General features: G+C 38.2%; 1 protein-coding gene across 1 annotated transcript; it reads right to left on the bottom strand.

The window, feature by feature from the left end:
- Positions 1 to 420: 420 nt before the first annotated feature.
- On the bottom strand, positions 421 to 16,501 carry LOC116303825 (uncharacterized). The gene is made up of 29 exons (XM_089040986.1): positions 16,158 to 16,501; positions 15,960 to 16,029; positions 15,702 to 15,809; positions 13,814 to 14,147; positions 13,512 to 13,581; positions 13,016 to 13,088; positions 12,820 to 12,887; positions 12,622 to 12,722; positions 12,269 to 12,385; positions 11,772 to 11,869; positions 11,414 to 11,482; positions 11,223 to 11,342; positions 10,416 to 10,535; positions 9,375 to 9,426; positions 8,688 to 8,825; positions 8,175 to 8,257; positions 6,894 to 6,961; positions 6,646 to 6,681; positions 6,351 to 6,404; positions 6,219 to 6,272; positions 6,084 to 6,146; positions 4,197 to 5,957; positions 3,417 to 3,740; positions 3,125 to 3,173; positions 2,559 to 2,636; positions 1,963 to 2,154; positions 1,683 to 1,772; positions 1,181 to 1,264; positions 421 to 1,023 (listed from the first exon to the last, which is right to left on the bottom strand). Exons 1-29 carry the CDS (start codon positions 16,202 to 16,204, stop codon positions 871 to 873), a joined length of 4,674 nt encoding a protein of 1,557 aa, XP_088897112.1. The 5' UTR covers positions 16,205 to 16,501; the 3' UTR covers positions 421 to 870.
- Positions 16,502 to 16,699: the final 198 nt, after the last annotated feature.

The raw sequence follows: 16,699 nt of genomic DNA, 5'->3' as shown, positions 1-16,699 counted from the left end.
AATTCAGGTCTACGCGAGTTGTTGTGGTAGCCTGGAGCTTGGAGCCACTTCTCCCCACACGGCGGTCATTTTGCATTTGTTAATCTTATTTTATTACTTTATTATTGAAGTCAAGAAGTAGTGGTAGAGTAAGAAAGAGATGTTTCTTGTCCCGGATATGGTATGCTGGATGCTGTATAAATCTAATCTGTGGCTAACCAGGCATTTTTCCCCTACTGCTAGGGCTAAGCCATTTGTTGTGGTGTCCCCTCGTAGAAAGAAAACACTAAGGACTCATCCCTGCATGTAAACGGGTCGTACCAAATGATTAAATAGAGGCGTAACTGGTTCCTTGGTATGTACCATTAGCAAACGGTCACAAGGAACCAATCAGAGTGTTTGATTGGCATGTATAAGAAAACGACAAATAATGCGCGCGCAAGTATTTGAAATTGTTTTATTTTTATATTATTCTAGTCAATTTGTTCGTGTAAAATTGCAGAATTATTATGTACTCTATGTAAAATACAACTGTTTCGTTAATATTTAGGTCGGTGTTTGATATATCTATGAGTAAAGCAAAAGAGCATTTTTTTAGTGGTTAGTGTCCTATGACAAAATACCATGTTCTTTTTATAAAAAGAATAAGTACATTAAGGAAGCAAAACTCCCACAATTTTTATAAAAATATATGCACTGTACATCATAGGTTGTCAAACTAGTAGTATTGCGTTACAAACACACGATTATTACAACTATGACCTTACGTAACTCATAGTAATGTCACGCAACGTTACATTTAAATTTTGTCCGAGCAGCAAATAATTTATGTCGTGATTCTATGTACACTTATATTTTTAAAGATTGCATAAAATATTCCTTAAAATACGCTCAACTGTAATGTTTGGTCTGTTCGAATATTCCCTGTTTAAAAAATGGAGCGAAGTCGCACAAGTCACGTTTGGACAGCGGTCTTCCACAGGATGCTGACACAGGACAGTCTCGGAAATCGGTACATAGATTGATGAAGGACTTGAGGTATGCCTGGAGATCCAAGTAAAGGACGTTATATCATCAACTATGAGGGGGAGAGGAGGATATAAAATGCGTCTTACATACTGTTACTCCCAGTTTCATAATGACGTAACGTACCAGGATTAACTGGGCTGCCTGTGATTAGTTCTTGTTTTTTTCAACTCACCTCTAGCTGCGCGCGCCGTGCTCGTACAAACTCTTCAGCCCGATTTCCAAAAAATCGTCGATTTGGGAAGTCCAGTTCTCCAATCTGTCAAAATACCAACACGTAATTTAGTGACATGATATGACAGATTTACTAATACAGACGTGTACATTTGTGAAAAAAGGACGGACACACCGTTATGGTGCGCGGGCGGTCTATGGGAGGCTGGGCACTACCCATAGTTCAATGAGCACTTCATAGCCATTGAATTTGGTTCAGTTTTTAACCTTGGAGAAGGAGGTTTGTGTGATCCCTGTTGTTTTTTTCTTACTTGTCTGATATATATCATGACAGCGTACAGAATAAATGCTGGTGCGTAATCCTTGATTTCCCATGATGGGCAGGGGGTGTCACCCCTCACTCCTACTAGGCTCAACAAATAACCTGTTTTCTCCTCTTCCTAAAACAATACTTCCAATAAGGTCTCCCCTGGATTACAGAACCAATGAAGATGTAACCTTACCTCCCTATAACTATTTTTCATCGTATTGTGTAATTCTCTAAATCTTCGATATCTCCTGTACACGGACCACGTCTCTCCTCCTATAGTAACCTGAACACATTAACAGACAAAGTATCAATAATAGACCGGGGGAGGGGTGGGTGCGGAAAGAATGTTTGATATCTTCTGTACACGGACCACGTCTCTCCTCCTATAGTAACCTGAACACATCAACAGACAAAGTATCAATAATAGACCGGGGGAGGGGTGGGTGCGGAAAGAATTGTCCATGCATAATTACCTTCACTTCGAACACGTGGTAAGAGTCTCGCCCCAGTCCTCGTAAGATATAGCGCGGTATTTGTACATCGATTTGATTATTTCTCCTGTTGTTGACAGACGTCAGGAACCTATTGACAGGTGTTGGGGGAGGGGTGATACGAGGTGGTGTGACGGATCCTGTTAGGCTTAGGTTACTACTATATATTTCATTCTGGAATCAAAAATATTATATAAAATTATTATTATGTTCCAAGACACTGTCAGATCGATATCTGCTTTTTGAAGGGAAGAATAAGGACAGTGAACAAACATGTCAGGGCCCGCTTGTACAAAGGGTGGATAGCGCTATCCAACGTATAAATCTCATCCAGTGGATAAATCTATTGGATAACAACATCGACTGGGTAAGGATTTATTCGTCGGATAGCGCTATCCACCCTTTGTACAACCGGGCCCAGGTTTATATTGCTGTTAAAAAAACAGAGAAGAAGAAAGAGACTGCTGTGCTTTGCAAGCGACTTCAGTCATAAGAACTGTTTTTGTTTATTTTAATATTGTTTGTAAGCCAGTTCTAACAGTGAAGGAATAATAATTTCTCCTTTGTCTCTAGGTTACCTCATCTTGATACATGTATTGCATAACTTCCCCATCTGCCATCAGCTCATCGTCATTACCATTAGGTACATTCATACTCTGTAGAATGGCAATAATATAACATGGTACTTTATCAGCTAACAAACTACCACTTTCTATCATTCTTTCTTTCACTATTACCATCACCACTATCAACCACTGCAATTACCCCTATAGCATTTTCCATTATCACTACTACCACTACCCCTACCCTTACACTATTACCATCACCACTATCAACCACTGCAACTACCCCTATACCATTTTCCATTATCATTATCACTACCACCACTTCCCCTACCTTTACACTATTACCATCACCACTATCAACCACTGCAACTACCCCGACCATTTTTCATTATCACTACTACCACTACCGTCACCACCACCACCACCACAACAACAACAACAACAACACCACCACAACAACAACACCATCTCTAATCAAGAAAGTAATACTGAGTGGAAAAATCTTCCCTTACTCCTGGAATGTCCAAATTTTTTCACTCTTATTAGACACCCAACCAGTGATCGATCTGTTTACTTACAGCCATCGATGTATAAACAGTCAACTTTTCGTGTAATTGGCAGACTTCCCTAAAACATAAACGACAAATCCATTTAGTGATACGCAGCCATACGGACTAGAGGTCCCTGCGAGGCGCTCCCCAAATATTTGCATGCTTTCTTGGAGTTTTGGGGCTCAAACAAAATGGCGGATTTTTTGATTCGGGCCCCGCACCCTTTGGAAAATCCTGGCATAAGCCAAGACCAAGCTCTATGTTACTGACCCGGCGTAGTTGCTGATAACTAAGATATTATCTGATTTATATAAATTACCTTTCCGTCTCGTCGAGTCGATCTCTCAGCTCATCTATCTCTTGTTGTGCCTTTTCTTTCAAATCTTCAATCTCTTCCTCTTTATTTTTAATAATCAAATCAATGTCCTCAAACTTATCTCGCTCCAGCATTCTTCTCTCCTCGTTAAGTGCTATCTTTTCTTTCCGCATCTCTTTTTCTAGTTCCTCTTTTTGTTTTTCCAGCTCTATTCTTTCATGCTCGAGTTTCTCTAACGCGTTTGTTTGGTGCTGTTTATATTCTTCCATTTCTTGTTTCTGTCTTTTTTCCAATTCCTTTATTTTACTTTCCATTTCAGCTTTGACCCTAAATATTATAACGGATACATTTATATTTATTTATATCTTGCTTACAACCATCATTCCCTGTATGGAGCCGTCCGTAAGGTTCACTCCACTACATTCTTTTTTTACCACTTACATTCTTTATTCAGTGGCGGATCCAGGATTTTGTTCAGGGAGGGGTGCTGCGCACAAATTTAACCCAGGGAGGGGTGCACCCCTTAGAATCAATGGGAAAAACAGTATTGGTTATCTTCGAAGTAGGGGCACAAAGTTGACGTTGACTTTTACGGAGGGAAGAAAACCGGAGAAAAACCCCTCATGGGAGAGATCAACACATCAAACGAACTCAACTCACTTATTTGGCACAGCCAGGAATCGAACCCACGTGATTCCACGTGACGTCACCCATAGTCCTTCAACACTGTTAGAATGGGAGGTTTCACACACGGGGTAAAAACTAAGCGCATTCAGTACTCACTTGTCTCTCTCTTTCTGAAGGAGTTGCTCGACCGCCACATCACCGGTTTTGACGATGCCACATACTATCTGGTTTTCAGTCAAACTCCTCGATAGGTTCGCCTCTTCTTCCATATCCTGAATGTTTTCTTTCATTGCATCGAGAGTAGCGCTTTCTTCATTTCTTTCACGCGAAAACTTTGCTATCAATTCCTTCAACTCTGTTTCTAACTTCTCTTTAGCTTTGCCCTTCTCTTCTAACTCATAACTCAGTCTTTTTATGTCTCCATTAATATTATCGGCATCGTTGCTTATCTTTTCTTGCTGCTCGGCAAGTTCTACCTTTCCTTCGACATCTATTTCCTTCAGATGTATTCGACGTTCTCGTAGCTTGTACACTTCATCATGTTGTGTAGTACCTGTGAGTTTTTCCTCTAGTGCTTTAGATATTTCTAATAAACGCTGCTCACCAAGCGAAGCTGCTCTGTCCGACCTCACTTCTACATCGGCCAATTGCTTTCTATTGTTATTCAACATCATCTTCATCTCGTTATATTCCTTTTGCGCGTCTTTAAGTTCTCTTTCCTCTTTTTGTAGTTTGATATTCTTGGCGTCTTGTAGTTCTTCTAAGCTTAGTCGTTCTAGTTCCATAGCTGTTTGGTCTTGTCGTGCCTTCGCTTGTATACGCTCAAGCTCTTCTTCAAACTCCTTCTCGATATCCTCTGAGATGTTTTTGTCTTCTGCTTCTAACACATCTAACTGTACCTGTTGCTGGTCTAATCTTGATTGTTTACTTTGGATTTGTTTTTCTAACTCTTTTCTGTCATTACCCGTAGATTCGCTCAGTCCTTCTACCATGACAGACAATTCTCCTCGCAAGGAATCAAGTGCTTTCCTTTCTTTATCAATCGTCTGTTGACGTTTTTCGGAAACCTCGTCGTACTTGCGCCGCTTTTCTCGTAAATCCTCCTCTGCTTTCTTCGCCGAATGGGCTAAACTTTGCTGAAGTTCATCAAAACGTTTCTTAGCAGCATCGATCTTTTTGTTTTCTTCTCTTGTTTTAGTTTCTAGTGTATTTTGTGCGTTAGCGAGTTTATCTGCCGCGTGGTCCAACATTACTTCATGTTCCTCCATCTTATCGACAAGTTTCCTTCTTTCCTCTTCCAGTTCAGCTCGATTCTCTGCCATTTCCATTTCTACCACTTCTCTTCTCTTCAACATATCATTCTCTGCTATAGCTAAAGCATTCTCTCGTCGTATTATGAGCACTTCTAGGTTACGTTCGGTCTCGCGGATTTTAATCAAAGCTTCTCGCTTCTCTTTTTCGAACTTCTCCTTCTCGTGCTTCGTTTCTTGTTTTGATTCCTCCAACGAATTAAATTTCTGTTCGTAATCTTTCTTAGTGTTCATCAGGATTTCTTTATGTTCTTTGATACTACGAGATTCAATTTCCCATTTTTCTCTCATCTCTTTTCGTTCCTTTTCAACCTGTTCTTGCATCCCATTCATTTCTGCCTCAAGCTCGACGATCCTCTTGACATCCTGGTTTAACTGCACCATTTCTTCTTCTTTCTGTTTTCGTATTTTATCTTTCAAAGCACCTAACACGTCGTCTGCTTGTTGTTTTGCCTGCTCACTTTCGTTACGCAGCTTCACGAGTTGTTCACGTACTGTTTTGATGTCCGTGTCTCTTTTCTCGATCTCTTCTGTCAGTTCTTTTTCACGCTTCGTTCTATCGCGTTCCGCTGTTTCGTGTTTTTTCTCCATGTCAGACACTCGTTTCCTGAAAATGAAAAAGTATCGTGAGGACCACTTTCTTAAGCGACCACCTTCCTAACCGACCCTAAGCGAATTGTCCTTCTAAAAGAGACCATCTCCAGCCATAGAATACTCTAATTAAGATAATTACCTTGCTTCCTCGACGTTCTGCGCTTCCATTGAATGCAGTTTTCTTTGTCGTTCCAGCTCGGCTCTACAGCAATATGTAGGTTACTGATGAGAATAAAAACCACAGGTATCCCAATACAACGTTATACTGACTTACCTCATTTCTTCTAGTCGAACTCCCTCGTCTTGGATTTGCTTTTCGAACTCAGTCCTGTAAGGATTAAACAACAACTTAAATAAGGGAGGCGGGAGGAAATGTAGCGGTAGGGGAGGGGAGGGTAGTTCATACCTCATTTCTTCCAGTTTTTGACCTTCCATCTGTTTTTGCTGCTCCAGTTCGTACCTATGGTAACCAAATAATAGTTTAACTTATAATATTATAATAGTTTAAACTTAATATAGTGGTGCCGTCTATATCCTGGGTTCCAAAACCTTCCGCACTCCAGTGCTTCTAGCTCTAAGACTTTGACTAACGCGAGGAAAAGCAACTGGTATCCAGTCTCCCGCTCTTCGAATACTGGAGGAGACAGAAGAGGTCTGGTACATCCAGGGTATACTACAGGGTATACTATTACTGGACTTACTTGGCCTTCTCTAGCTCCACGGACAGAGGCTTTTCACTAGAAAACAACAGAAATTGTTAGGATAAAAAACCTTATAATGGTTACCCTGTGGTAAAATGTAAAAGAAAAGGACTGGAAATAAACAACGCAAATACCCCCTAACCCCCATGCGAATCATCTCTTGATCTTTTCATCAACGCCTTAGTCTCCTTTCCTTTCCTCCCTTCATAACACAAGTAACCCGGTTGTCTAGATATTACATTTCTTACCCTGTTGATCTGAACAGGTCTGTCTCACTACGGAACTTGGTTGACCACGCAAGTCCACTGATCGAAGACTGTAGACGACAAATTCGTTAGAAAAAAATCTTAACCAAAGGCACTATTACACGGAGCAACTCGTCTAGCAACGTGTAATCGCGCCTTAAGCTCAATCTTGTTACTGGCACAGTAGTCAATTTTACATTTATATTTTATGTTTGTTTAGACCTTTATTACTTTACCCTGCGCCTGCACTCCTTTTGGTCAGCGAGTAAAAAATCGAAAAAGTGAAAAATAAAGAAAACCAGTTTTTCTGGTTTGATCGTTTTTCATAATCATTCATTTCTGCAATAGCCAATCAAAATCCGACAGCAGTTTGATTGATCGCCCATGGCCTGCGTTGCATCCGGATTTTAATATAATCGCCCAGTGTTTATTGTTTCTTGCGCGGAGACCAGAAGGAACGCGGACTCAAGTAACAAGAATCGTATGTTAAATCTTTTATGTTTTAAAGGCTGCTTTATCGTTATCAACTCACTATACATTTAAATGGGATTCAAACTGAACAATAAAATCAGGACTACGCGGAGCACAAGGCACACAGGGTTCCCGTCAGAAGGTTGCGCATGTATAATTAGATTGATTAATATTTATTAGCATCAAATATGGTTACAACTTACCGACTGTAATCACACCAATAAAGAGGGCGAACCATGATAATATTAGCATCAATTAGACGATGGAATAGAAAGAAAGGCACAACAATTATTGTTAGTTGGATGTTAGTGGGGGAAATGTTTCTTGTCTCAGTCGTGTTCAAGAATTTTCGCTCTCTGAACCAATCACAAGGCAAGACTACAAAAACCGCCATACCACACGGAAGCCATTCATGGTACCTTGACCCTCAAATGGCTTCATCTTTGAACCAATCACAAGGCACTCACACAGACATCAACCAATCAAAACACAGACCGGAACGTTTCCCATTCACATGAAATCTACCTTCATCAATGAAGAGCGAGAAAAGAGATAAGAGTACGTACGTAGATCGTAATACAGTAGATAGTCTTCAGTCAAACATCTAGTTTTAAATCTTTGTAGAGTTCATTCAAAGTTTTTTTAGACATTTAGAACTAAAAAAGTTTAAACTTTAAATTCTTCTGTGCGAATTTTAATTAATAGTATCTTTAACAGTTGCAATTATTTCATCATATAGGGTCTATGTCAAGACGGTAAGATGGAAAATCCTTCAATAATCATCGTCAATGATGACAAATGTAGTCTTCTTACCTTTCTCTTTTCTCTCAGTTGCGCAGCCTCTCTAGGATGATTGAACCTAAACACGTTGGTTTGTCCAAGAATTATGACGTCACCTGCAATCAATCACATCAGTCTTAGCCTTGAGAAGACGGCTAAGCAGGACAAAACAGGGAAATAATAAATCCATTTGATTTGACTCGTAACTGTGTTAGAGCTTTGCCGCAAATCGTACCGAAAAGTACAGCTAGCAACTTCAGCGACAGATTTGAGGGTGACATGTAACAGTTTTCACTGCCAAATCTGTGGCCATTACATCGCGCAACAAGATTGGAACGACACGAAGAGTGCGCTCATCGCTTCACCTGCTCAACGCAGTTCTGCGCGCTAACGTTTCCAATGGATAACCACCTCTGGAATTGTGCGCGATCGTCGTAGGAAATATTCTGCGCTCTACCTTTCTTCAAAACCCCTGTCATCACGACAATCGCAACTAGCGCGCTCTCCTTAATGCATCCTGTATTTGGTAGGCGTACAATCTGTTACCTTGAAACAGTCTTGTTGGTTTAGATACACGGCTGTTATTGATGAAACACATCGAGTCAAGCGGGTTGAGCATAACCTTATCTTTAGAGTTGTGTTCAAATATACAGTGTTCGATATTTGTCTCAGGCCCACTGATCACTAGATAAGCAACAACAATAAAGAACAAGAATAAACTATTGGAAATACAATAAATATGTATTCATTTTTTTTTCCTCTCTCTACGTTTTCTACGTCGATTGTCAAAACCAATGAAAAACATTGACTGTAGCAAGTTAATTGCTAAAGAAACTTCAATGCGTTTTTACAGGATTTCAATGCCAGAATAAATGAATGAAAACTTAGCGATTCTCTTGGCTAATTACTGGCAATTGTGTTAATCAGAAATTCAGAGGTGATAATAATAATCTATGAAAAATTAATGAAGTATGCAGTTCTTGCACATCAAACTCTGAATACTAAATACTACAACATTAATAATAAATGACCGTCATAAAAATAAACCAGAGCAAATAATACTTATACAACAGCATTACGATAATAATATCTTCGTGATATCTAAGTATAAAGTCTATTGGTGTTATATTCTTAGTAAGGTATTGTAATAATTAGTTTATGTTGTACATCATTTCTCGGTAAAGTGCTTCAATTACATTTATAGTATATCCAATATATTCAAGTATTTTATACCTATATCTGGTTTCTTGCGATCATCCGCATGTCCTGCAGAAGTTTTCCCTTCCTGTCAACAGAAATAATGTAAAGTTAGCGAATATATTTACTTAAACAAGAAGCAATAAGCATAGAAGAACGTTCGTCATGTCATGAGTGTTTAACCTTGAGGTACGGAGCGAGAAACTTTGCAAACTCTTCCAACTCCATCCCAAAAAAACGGCAATAAAACATTAAAAATAAAACTATACAACTTGAAATACTGTTAAAATAATCTAAAACTTAAAAGACTTTCTAAAGTTTTGATCAGGGTTTTAGAAGCTAAGCAAAAATCTCTTTGCTGTTTATGTATGCAAAGAGATTGCCAAATCGGCTACAGTAAATGTTAATGTTTGGTGTAGTCTTCGTAATATATGCTTTTGTCATTGTTCCTAAACAAATAGCCGATTCAAACGTATGTTGATTCATTTTTCCGACTCATTGTAGCGTAATAATACCAGGAATGCTTGTTATGTACTCTTCATTCACAATAATAACATCAATAGAATCCTTGACCTCGTCTGCTATTTTTCTTGTTCTTTCTCTCTATTTTCATCATTCAAAGGCTGTACTATAGTTATGCTGGTTCCCATGAACACCATTATAAACACAATTACGTAATGACACTGAGCGTGACCAAGACTACCATAATTTTAAAGGAGATGCCGACAGCGTACTTTTGTATAAGGATAAAGTGACGCTTTTTTATTGTTTACGTACCTACAGAAAAATTCTGTATCACTTCGTGGAGATTTTTACTTAGAAGGGTACCAAGCGTATGAGTTTTGAGTAACATTTCTTACTATAGCGGACTCAGCGAATGCTTTTGCGTGACGAGCTTTCAATTTGACGGGTACCCAGGGAATGATATTCGGTGACAATCTTTCACTTTGACGGGGTACCCAGCGTGTGATTTCACGTGACAATCTTTCCCTTTAAGAGCTACTATGCGTTGTGCTCACCGTACAAGTTCTGGTTAAAAAGAACGGTTGTATTTTTTGCAGGCAGGTTGAGTCATACCTTGAGATGGTAAACGACAATCCCTGTGCTGAGCAGATCATCGTCTACCAGCACCAAGTGAGGCAGGACTGAATCCATCTTGATCCCAACACCCTCTTGTTGCAGCCTCATTTCTCTCTCCTACGGAAAAACCCAAATAGAATAAATATCTTCAAATTTGCACAGCGTAGGTTCATATTGAAGAAACAGAAAAACTCGCGCGCGTGCTGTGTTCAGTTATAAAGTACGCGGGGGTTGGCAGAACGCGAGAGAAGTGTTAGGAGAAGCACGACACGTAGCGGATTGCTTCTCGACATTTCTTGAGTGTTCTGTCAATCCCCAAGTGCTTTATAACTGCACACAGCAAGCAAGTTTTTTATTTCTTTTACAAAATACAATTTACAATAACCGCTATTTTGGTTAGGAATTACGCCACGGAAAATGCGCGCGCGTGCTGTGTGCTCTCATAAAGCACGCGCTCCAAACCAATCACAAAGCGAGATTTATAACAGTTATCTTATGAAATTGCGTAAAACTAACGGCACGCGTGCTGTAGTCATGAACGCGAGAACTTTGACTCTGATTGGACAGTTAGTGCGCACTGTTATATTATTGATATCGCACCGTGTTCCTGCGTCCATTCCGCGTACGATGTTCTATGGACAGTTGTACGAAAGGTGATGTCACCTTTGAGAATCAGAAAACAGGAATACGTGCATCATCCAATCAAATTGCTTCAGTATGGAAGCCATGTTTATAGGTTGAATGTAATTCACCTCAAATACTGAGAAATGAATGGGACTAAGGAGTGGAAATGAAATGGGATACCTCTAGAATCTTCTGTGTTTCCTTCCATCTATCCTTCCACTTATCAGTCAGTTGCATCACCCTTGCTTCATTTTCTGACAGTTTTTTAGCCGCAGCCAGCTCTCCTTCACCAAGAAGATCCTGCGAATATAATATCATCAACTGGTTTTAAGCTTATTTAAAGGATAAGATGCAGAGTAAAATGTACTCACTGGGCTGATCATGGCCTTGAGTTTTTCTATTTGACTTCTTAATTCTCTTATCAACTTCACATTGGCATCCTGGGAAAAGACAAAAAGTTTTCAAAACATTATTCCAATTTCAAAATCAAAATGGATGATGATGATAGTGATGATGAAGTTGATGATGGTGATGATGATGATGATGATGTTGATGATGATGTTGATGATGTTGATGATGGACAATAATCATGTTATTGTTGATTGATGATAATGATGTTGATGATCATGATGATGAAAATGATAATGTTCAAGATGATAATACTGCTGCTGCTCATGATGATGATGATAATACTAGCTTGATGACAATAATAATCAGTACAACCAATACCTCGTTAATAGTTGGTTTGTTGATGATATTCTTTGCTCTGTTTGCATATCTCAGTGTACTCATTGTCTCTGCATAATTGACATCAGCAGGAGAAATGGCTGCAAAAACGCACCAAACATTAACAATTTACTTATCTTTAAACTTTAATTTAAAATATACCTTAGGCAAAATACACAAGGACAAAGAAAGAAGTCAAGGCTTCATAAAAAAGTTGGCCAATTTATGATTTTTCCCCGTGAGGGCAGGTTCACTATAACAGCACAGCCAGTTACTGTGGGCCCTGTAGATGGGGCACGGGCACTGAAGATGGTTGTCACCAGCATCTTCAGTGGATCTTACATCCACCTTACCTTTACCAAAGACAAATTCATTATCGAAAAAGAGTTACATCAAAAGATACAAAGGTTACTCCATTCATCTACTCATTGGATGGCCAAATGGATAGCTAGATTAATGGGTAGATGAATGGGTAGATGAATGGGCTATATAGTACTTACTAGCAATCATGACAGTCTTTGAGTTGCCTCCAAGACTGTCCTTCAGTAACCAGGTTAGTACTGAGTCTCTGTATGGAACAAACTTGTGATGTCCACCATGTGCAGTAGAAGCATCAGCTACAAGGGAATAAGATATATACCGAGTGTTACATTTGTGGTAGTCTTACCACTTGAAATAGGTGAGATGGGAAGCAAGGTTACTAAGATTTATTTATTGAACAAAATATAAAAACAGAGAAAAATAAATTGGATAAATGGATGGATGGATGGATGGATGAATGCGTGGATGGACGTACGGATGGATGGAAGGAAAGACAAATGAATAGTTGGATGAGAAGGAAAGCTAGCCTTACCCAAAGCAGAGATAACTGTTCCAAGTGTAACTAAAGACTTGTTGATGTTGGCCCCTTCCTTCAGTCTCTCCCCTGTCAACCCTGTGGCATCTGCTCTTTCACTGCAACACAACACCCAGAACAATAAGCATAAACATACCCTTTGAAAAGGGAAATAACAAGTGAATGCATATCTAAATCTGTTAGTTTGTTTGTTACCTTCCTGCCAGATCCACCAGGTTCATTTTGCTTGTAGTTTCACATGGCATATCCATATCAAACTTGGCCTGCAATCAATTTAAAGAAATAAGTATATATTTTGAATAAAGCTCTAGAAAAAATAGAGTAATGTAAATTTGTGTCATCACAACAATCGAAATTCTAGAAAACAATGACTGCCATGTATACTACTTACCTGAGTAAAGTTCATGGTGAAGATAGCATGAGATCGGCTACTGACGTCATTCATACCAGTACTAGCAGTCACTCTATACACAATAGTACAATACAGTTCTGATTTAGGTCAATTAGTAACATTAAATCAATCTTTGTTTAAATGTTGGGGCATGCTTGTATCATAAACTTAGCTAATCACGATCATTATTATCAATAATTCTTCTATTGTACAGCTTAGTGTGCTATATAAGAATTTATTTATTATTATTATTATTATTATTATTATTATTATTATTATTATTATTATCACGAAAGAACAGCCACAAATGCCTGATTTTGCCTAAGAGGGATTCCAAAAAAATTTTTTTTTTCATTTGGAAACATTGTAGTCTGATGTCAAAGGGGGTTATTCTGTAGCCATGGATCTCTTCCGAGCTAACATCCCTGTATCTGCCTGAGAAGTTAAGATAAGATAATAAGACCAGCATATATAGCCAGTATTTATATTATTATACCTGTGGGAGTTTCCCTGCTGCATTAGGTGCTCTATAGCACCAAAGTCAGACACCAAGTGCTTTGTGAGGTCTGTAAAATAATAAATAATATTAATCACAGATTGCTAAATATGCACTGATCTTTTAATGAGTAACACAACAATTTTCCAGGTACTGAAGTGAGGAGCAATCACTTTTTCTTCGTTAAACATATTCTTGTTTCAAGGGATCATGGGGAATCTATGTATCGCCATCAAACAATGACTTACTTTATCTTTGAATGACATCATTGTCATGGCAACTGCATTTTAATGGTATCCTACCTTGTACATAAGGACCCTCTTTTGGGTGTTCTCGGACCCGCAGTGAGTGAACAGGACGATTTTTGACAGGTGGTCGAAGCAAGTCTCGCACTTTTTCCTGGTAAATCTCCAGGAAACTGACTTCAGTCCTGAAGGAAACACCTGAATCAACATCTGAGTTTTTCTTCATCTGTTTGAACATTTTCTCACAGATCCGTGGTATCAGCCCATCATCTCCTCCATGTCCCATCATGGTGTACGTCTTTCCTGAACCAGTCTGACCGTATGCAAATATACAGCTGTTGTAACCTTCAAATGCTGACTTGACGACGTCCATACCAAGGTCATTGTACACCTAGATGACAATATACCACAGATATTTAATTATTCATTTCATCATGATTATGTACACTCCATGCTTTAACAGAAACTCTCTTTTAAATATAGTGCAGTGCTGACAAGATACCTTTGTGTGTCTTTAGATAAATATCTATCCCTCCCTCCCTCCCCTCCCCTCCTCCAATGGTGGGAAAATATTTCCTGGACCTTATCCATGCATATGCCAGTATCTTATTCACTCCAGAATAAGCCATTTCAAGGTTGAGGAATAAGTGGGTCAAGTTGGCATTGCAGTGCACTGTATAAATGTTTTAAGTAAAAAATGAATGTATCTTTAAAATATGTCCCCTAAGAGTCCCACAATGCACTGCAATCCCAACTTAACCCAAGAATGCAAATACTTTTATGTTTTTTTTGAAATAAATTTATAACCTAATAGTGAGGTTCCTATAACACATTGCAAACCTTTCCACACCCCTCCCCCCACAAACACAATTGACAGGTCTTCAACGTACCAACATTAATCAACAAATATAAACCCCTTATGGTTATTCTTAAATATATTTAGCTTAATAAAATTAGCTATAATAATTTAAAAATGTAAGCCGAAGAATGCCTACAATATGCAATTTCCTCAATGTGTAGTTAAATATAGTTTTTCTATATTATTATTATCCTTATTCTTGAAATGACAGAAAGCTTGAACCAGACTATATATGTCAGCAGAAAGCTTGCACCAGACGATATTAGTAAACAAAATGTGTCAAAAATAAGTTTTTTGCAACAGGAAGTATTGTATTTTTGTCACTTTAATTAATTTTTGTCTATTACAACAGATGGTATATTTTGGGGTTTTTTTAATCTCATTCTTCCCGTCAAATCCCAGTCAAATGACTAATTTGCATGTGTGTTCAATGAACAAAATCATAACAAATTATGATGCTAATCTCTATTTATATTGAGGTTTTATGCATTCCTCATTTTTTACATCTACATCCAAGAATTCTTCTCATTTATGATGTACATAAGACAATCTGGATAGAATTCCAAACTTTACGTTAATACAACTAATCACCAGCTACAACAGATCTGAAACTAGAATATTCAATATTTTATCTAATACTCACATCTAAACATGGATCGCAATGTTGCATTATATATTCAAAAATTATTCATTCTTTTTCGAGTCACGTATCGAAAGACATTGCAACTCACTCTAAACACTCAAGAATTTTGCCATAACACCGGGGTTTTTTTATATAATTGCAACACGCTTTATGCTTCCAATATAATCCAGGAATGTAATGCCTTCCAGCACAATTTTTAGCTCATTAATACCCTGTAAATATATTATAATCCAAGCTAGGGTGTTACATTTTTGAAAAGGAGTTCAACAGCCCTATAGCTACACAAACATGAATTTAAATTAACATTAGAATATAAAGTATTCTAAAGTGAAAGTGAAATCAAAAATCTTTCGTAGGTAAATCAAGCATGTTTTTTCACCATTATCTAGTACGCAATAACAAAACAATAATATCACAAACAATAGGTTGTCTTCGTTCCTTACTTGTTGTTGCGTTACAAAATGACTGGAATTAGAATCTGCAGACCAGTATGAATAATCAAACGAGAAATCCTTGACTTGCTGTTTTCGTTCTCCCTCTCCTGTAGTAGCCTGTAAACAATACAACAAGATTTAAAACTAGTCTTAATTATGACGATTATTGATACAATCTTTCTGTGTTTATATAAGATGGAGGTTCCAGAATATACTGTAAATGGTTCTGCATTACTAGCTCAAGGCATAAAGGCTGTATTTTCTTACCTTTAGATTATAAATCCGTGTCTTTTTGCCCTCCATCTCGATAATAGTCCTTGCTTCCATATCCAGTTCTCTATTTTACAAGATAAACAAATTAACTGATTTATTTTCTCCTCAAAGGTAACTTTCTTCCAACACCTCGACTTTCACTTCGACAACGACACAAAGAATAACATGTCGAGCCATAAATCGTTTTCTTACCTTTTATTTAGAGGCCTGACTCTTACAGCAACTTTAACAGAAGCCATGGTTCTTTGGATTTAGACAAAAACAGTAAAAAATGCTGAAGAATCGAAGAGAGTCTTAATTTGAAGAAGACTTGACTTTGATAAGCTCCAAACACTCGATGGACTTTGCTTGAGTATAACGGTCATCTAAGACAGCCATGTCACTAAAAGCAATAATATTAGCCTTGCTTAATGATATCCTGAGACAATCCAACTCCAGGAATTCCATTAATTAGTCATTTTTGATGGAAATTCGAGGAAAAAGTCGAGTTTGATGTCAATAAATCCAACAGGTAAAGAGTATTGGAACAGCTCGCGATCGAGGCTACCTTACTGTCACGTGATTCATTCACAGGTGAGCCGGCAAAAAAACTCCCCTCCTTCTTTTCTATTTCCCATCCTCTTCCATTCTTTTTTCTCCTCTATAAGTATTTATTATTATCAAGACTGTTTAGTCAACAATGTGTTTTTTCATTGGACTTATTTTCGTCGTTTCAAGGGTAGGCATTTTTGTAG

This window comes from Actinia tenebrosa, unplaced genomic scaffold, assembly GCF_029948245.1.
Source record: "Actinia tenebrosa isolate PJP-AT-01 unplaced genomic scaffold, QUT_ActTen_1.0 PGA_scaffold8__29_contigs__length_14323225, whole genome shotgun sequence".
NCBI classification, from domain to species: Eukaryota; Metazoa; Cnidaria; class Anthozoa; order Actiniaria; family Actiniidae; genus Actinia; species Actinia tenebrosa.
This window is presented reverse-complemented; position numbering and strand designations above follow the sequence as displayed.

Coding starts and splice junctions, on each gene's coding strand:
- LOC116303825 (XM_089040986.1), bottom strand. CDS start 16,204: ATGGCTTCTGTTAAAGTTGCTGTAAGAGTCAGGCCTCTAAATAAAAG. Junction 15,810..15,959: donor CACGGATTTATAATCTAAAG/GTAAGAAAATAC, acceptor TATTGTTTACAG/GCTACTACAGGAGAGGGAGA. Junction 5,958..6,083: donor CAGAACGTCGAGGAAGCAAG/GTAATTATCTTA, acceptor TTTCATTTTCAG/GAAACGAGTGTCTGACATGG.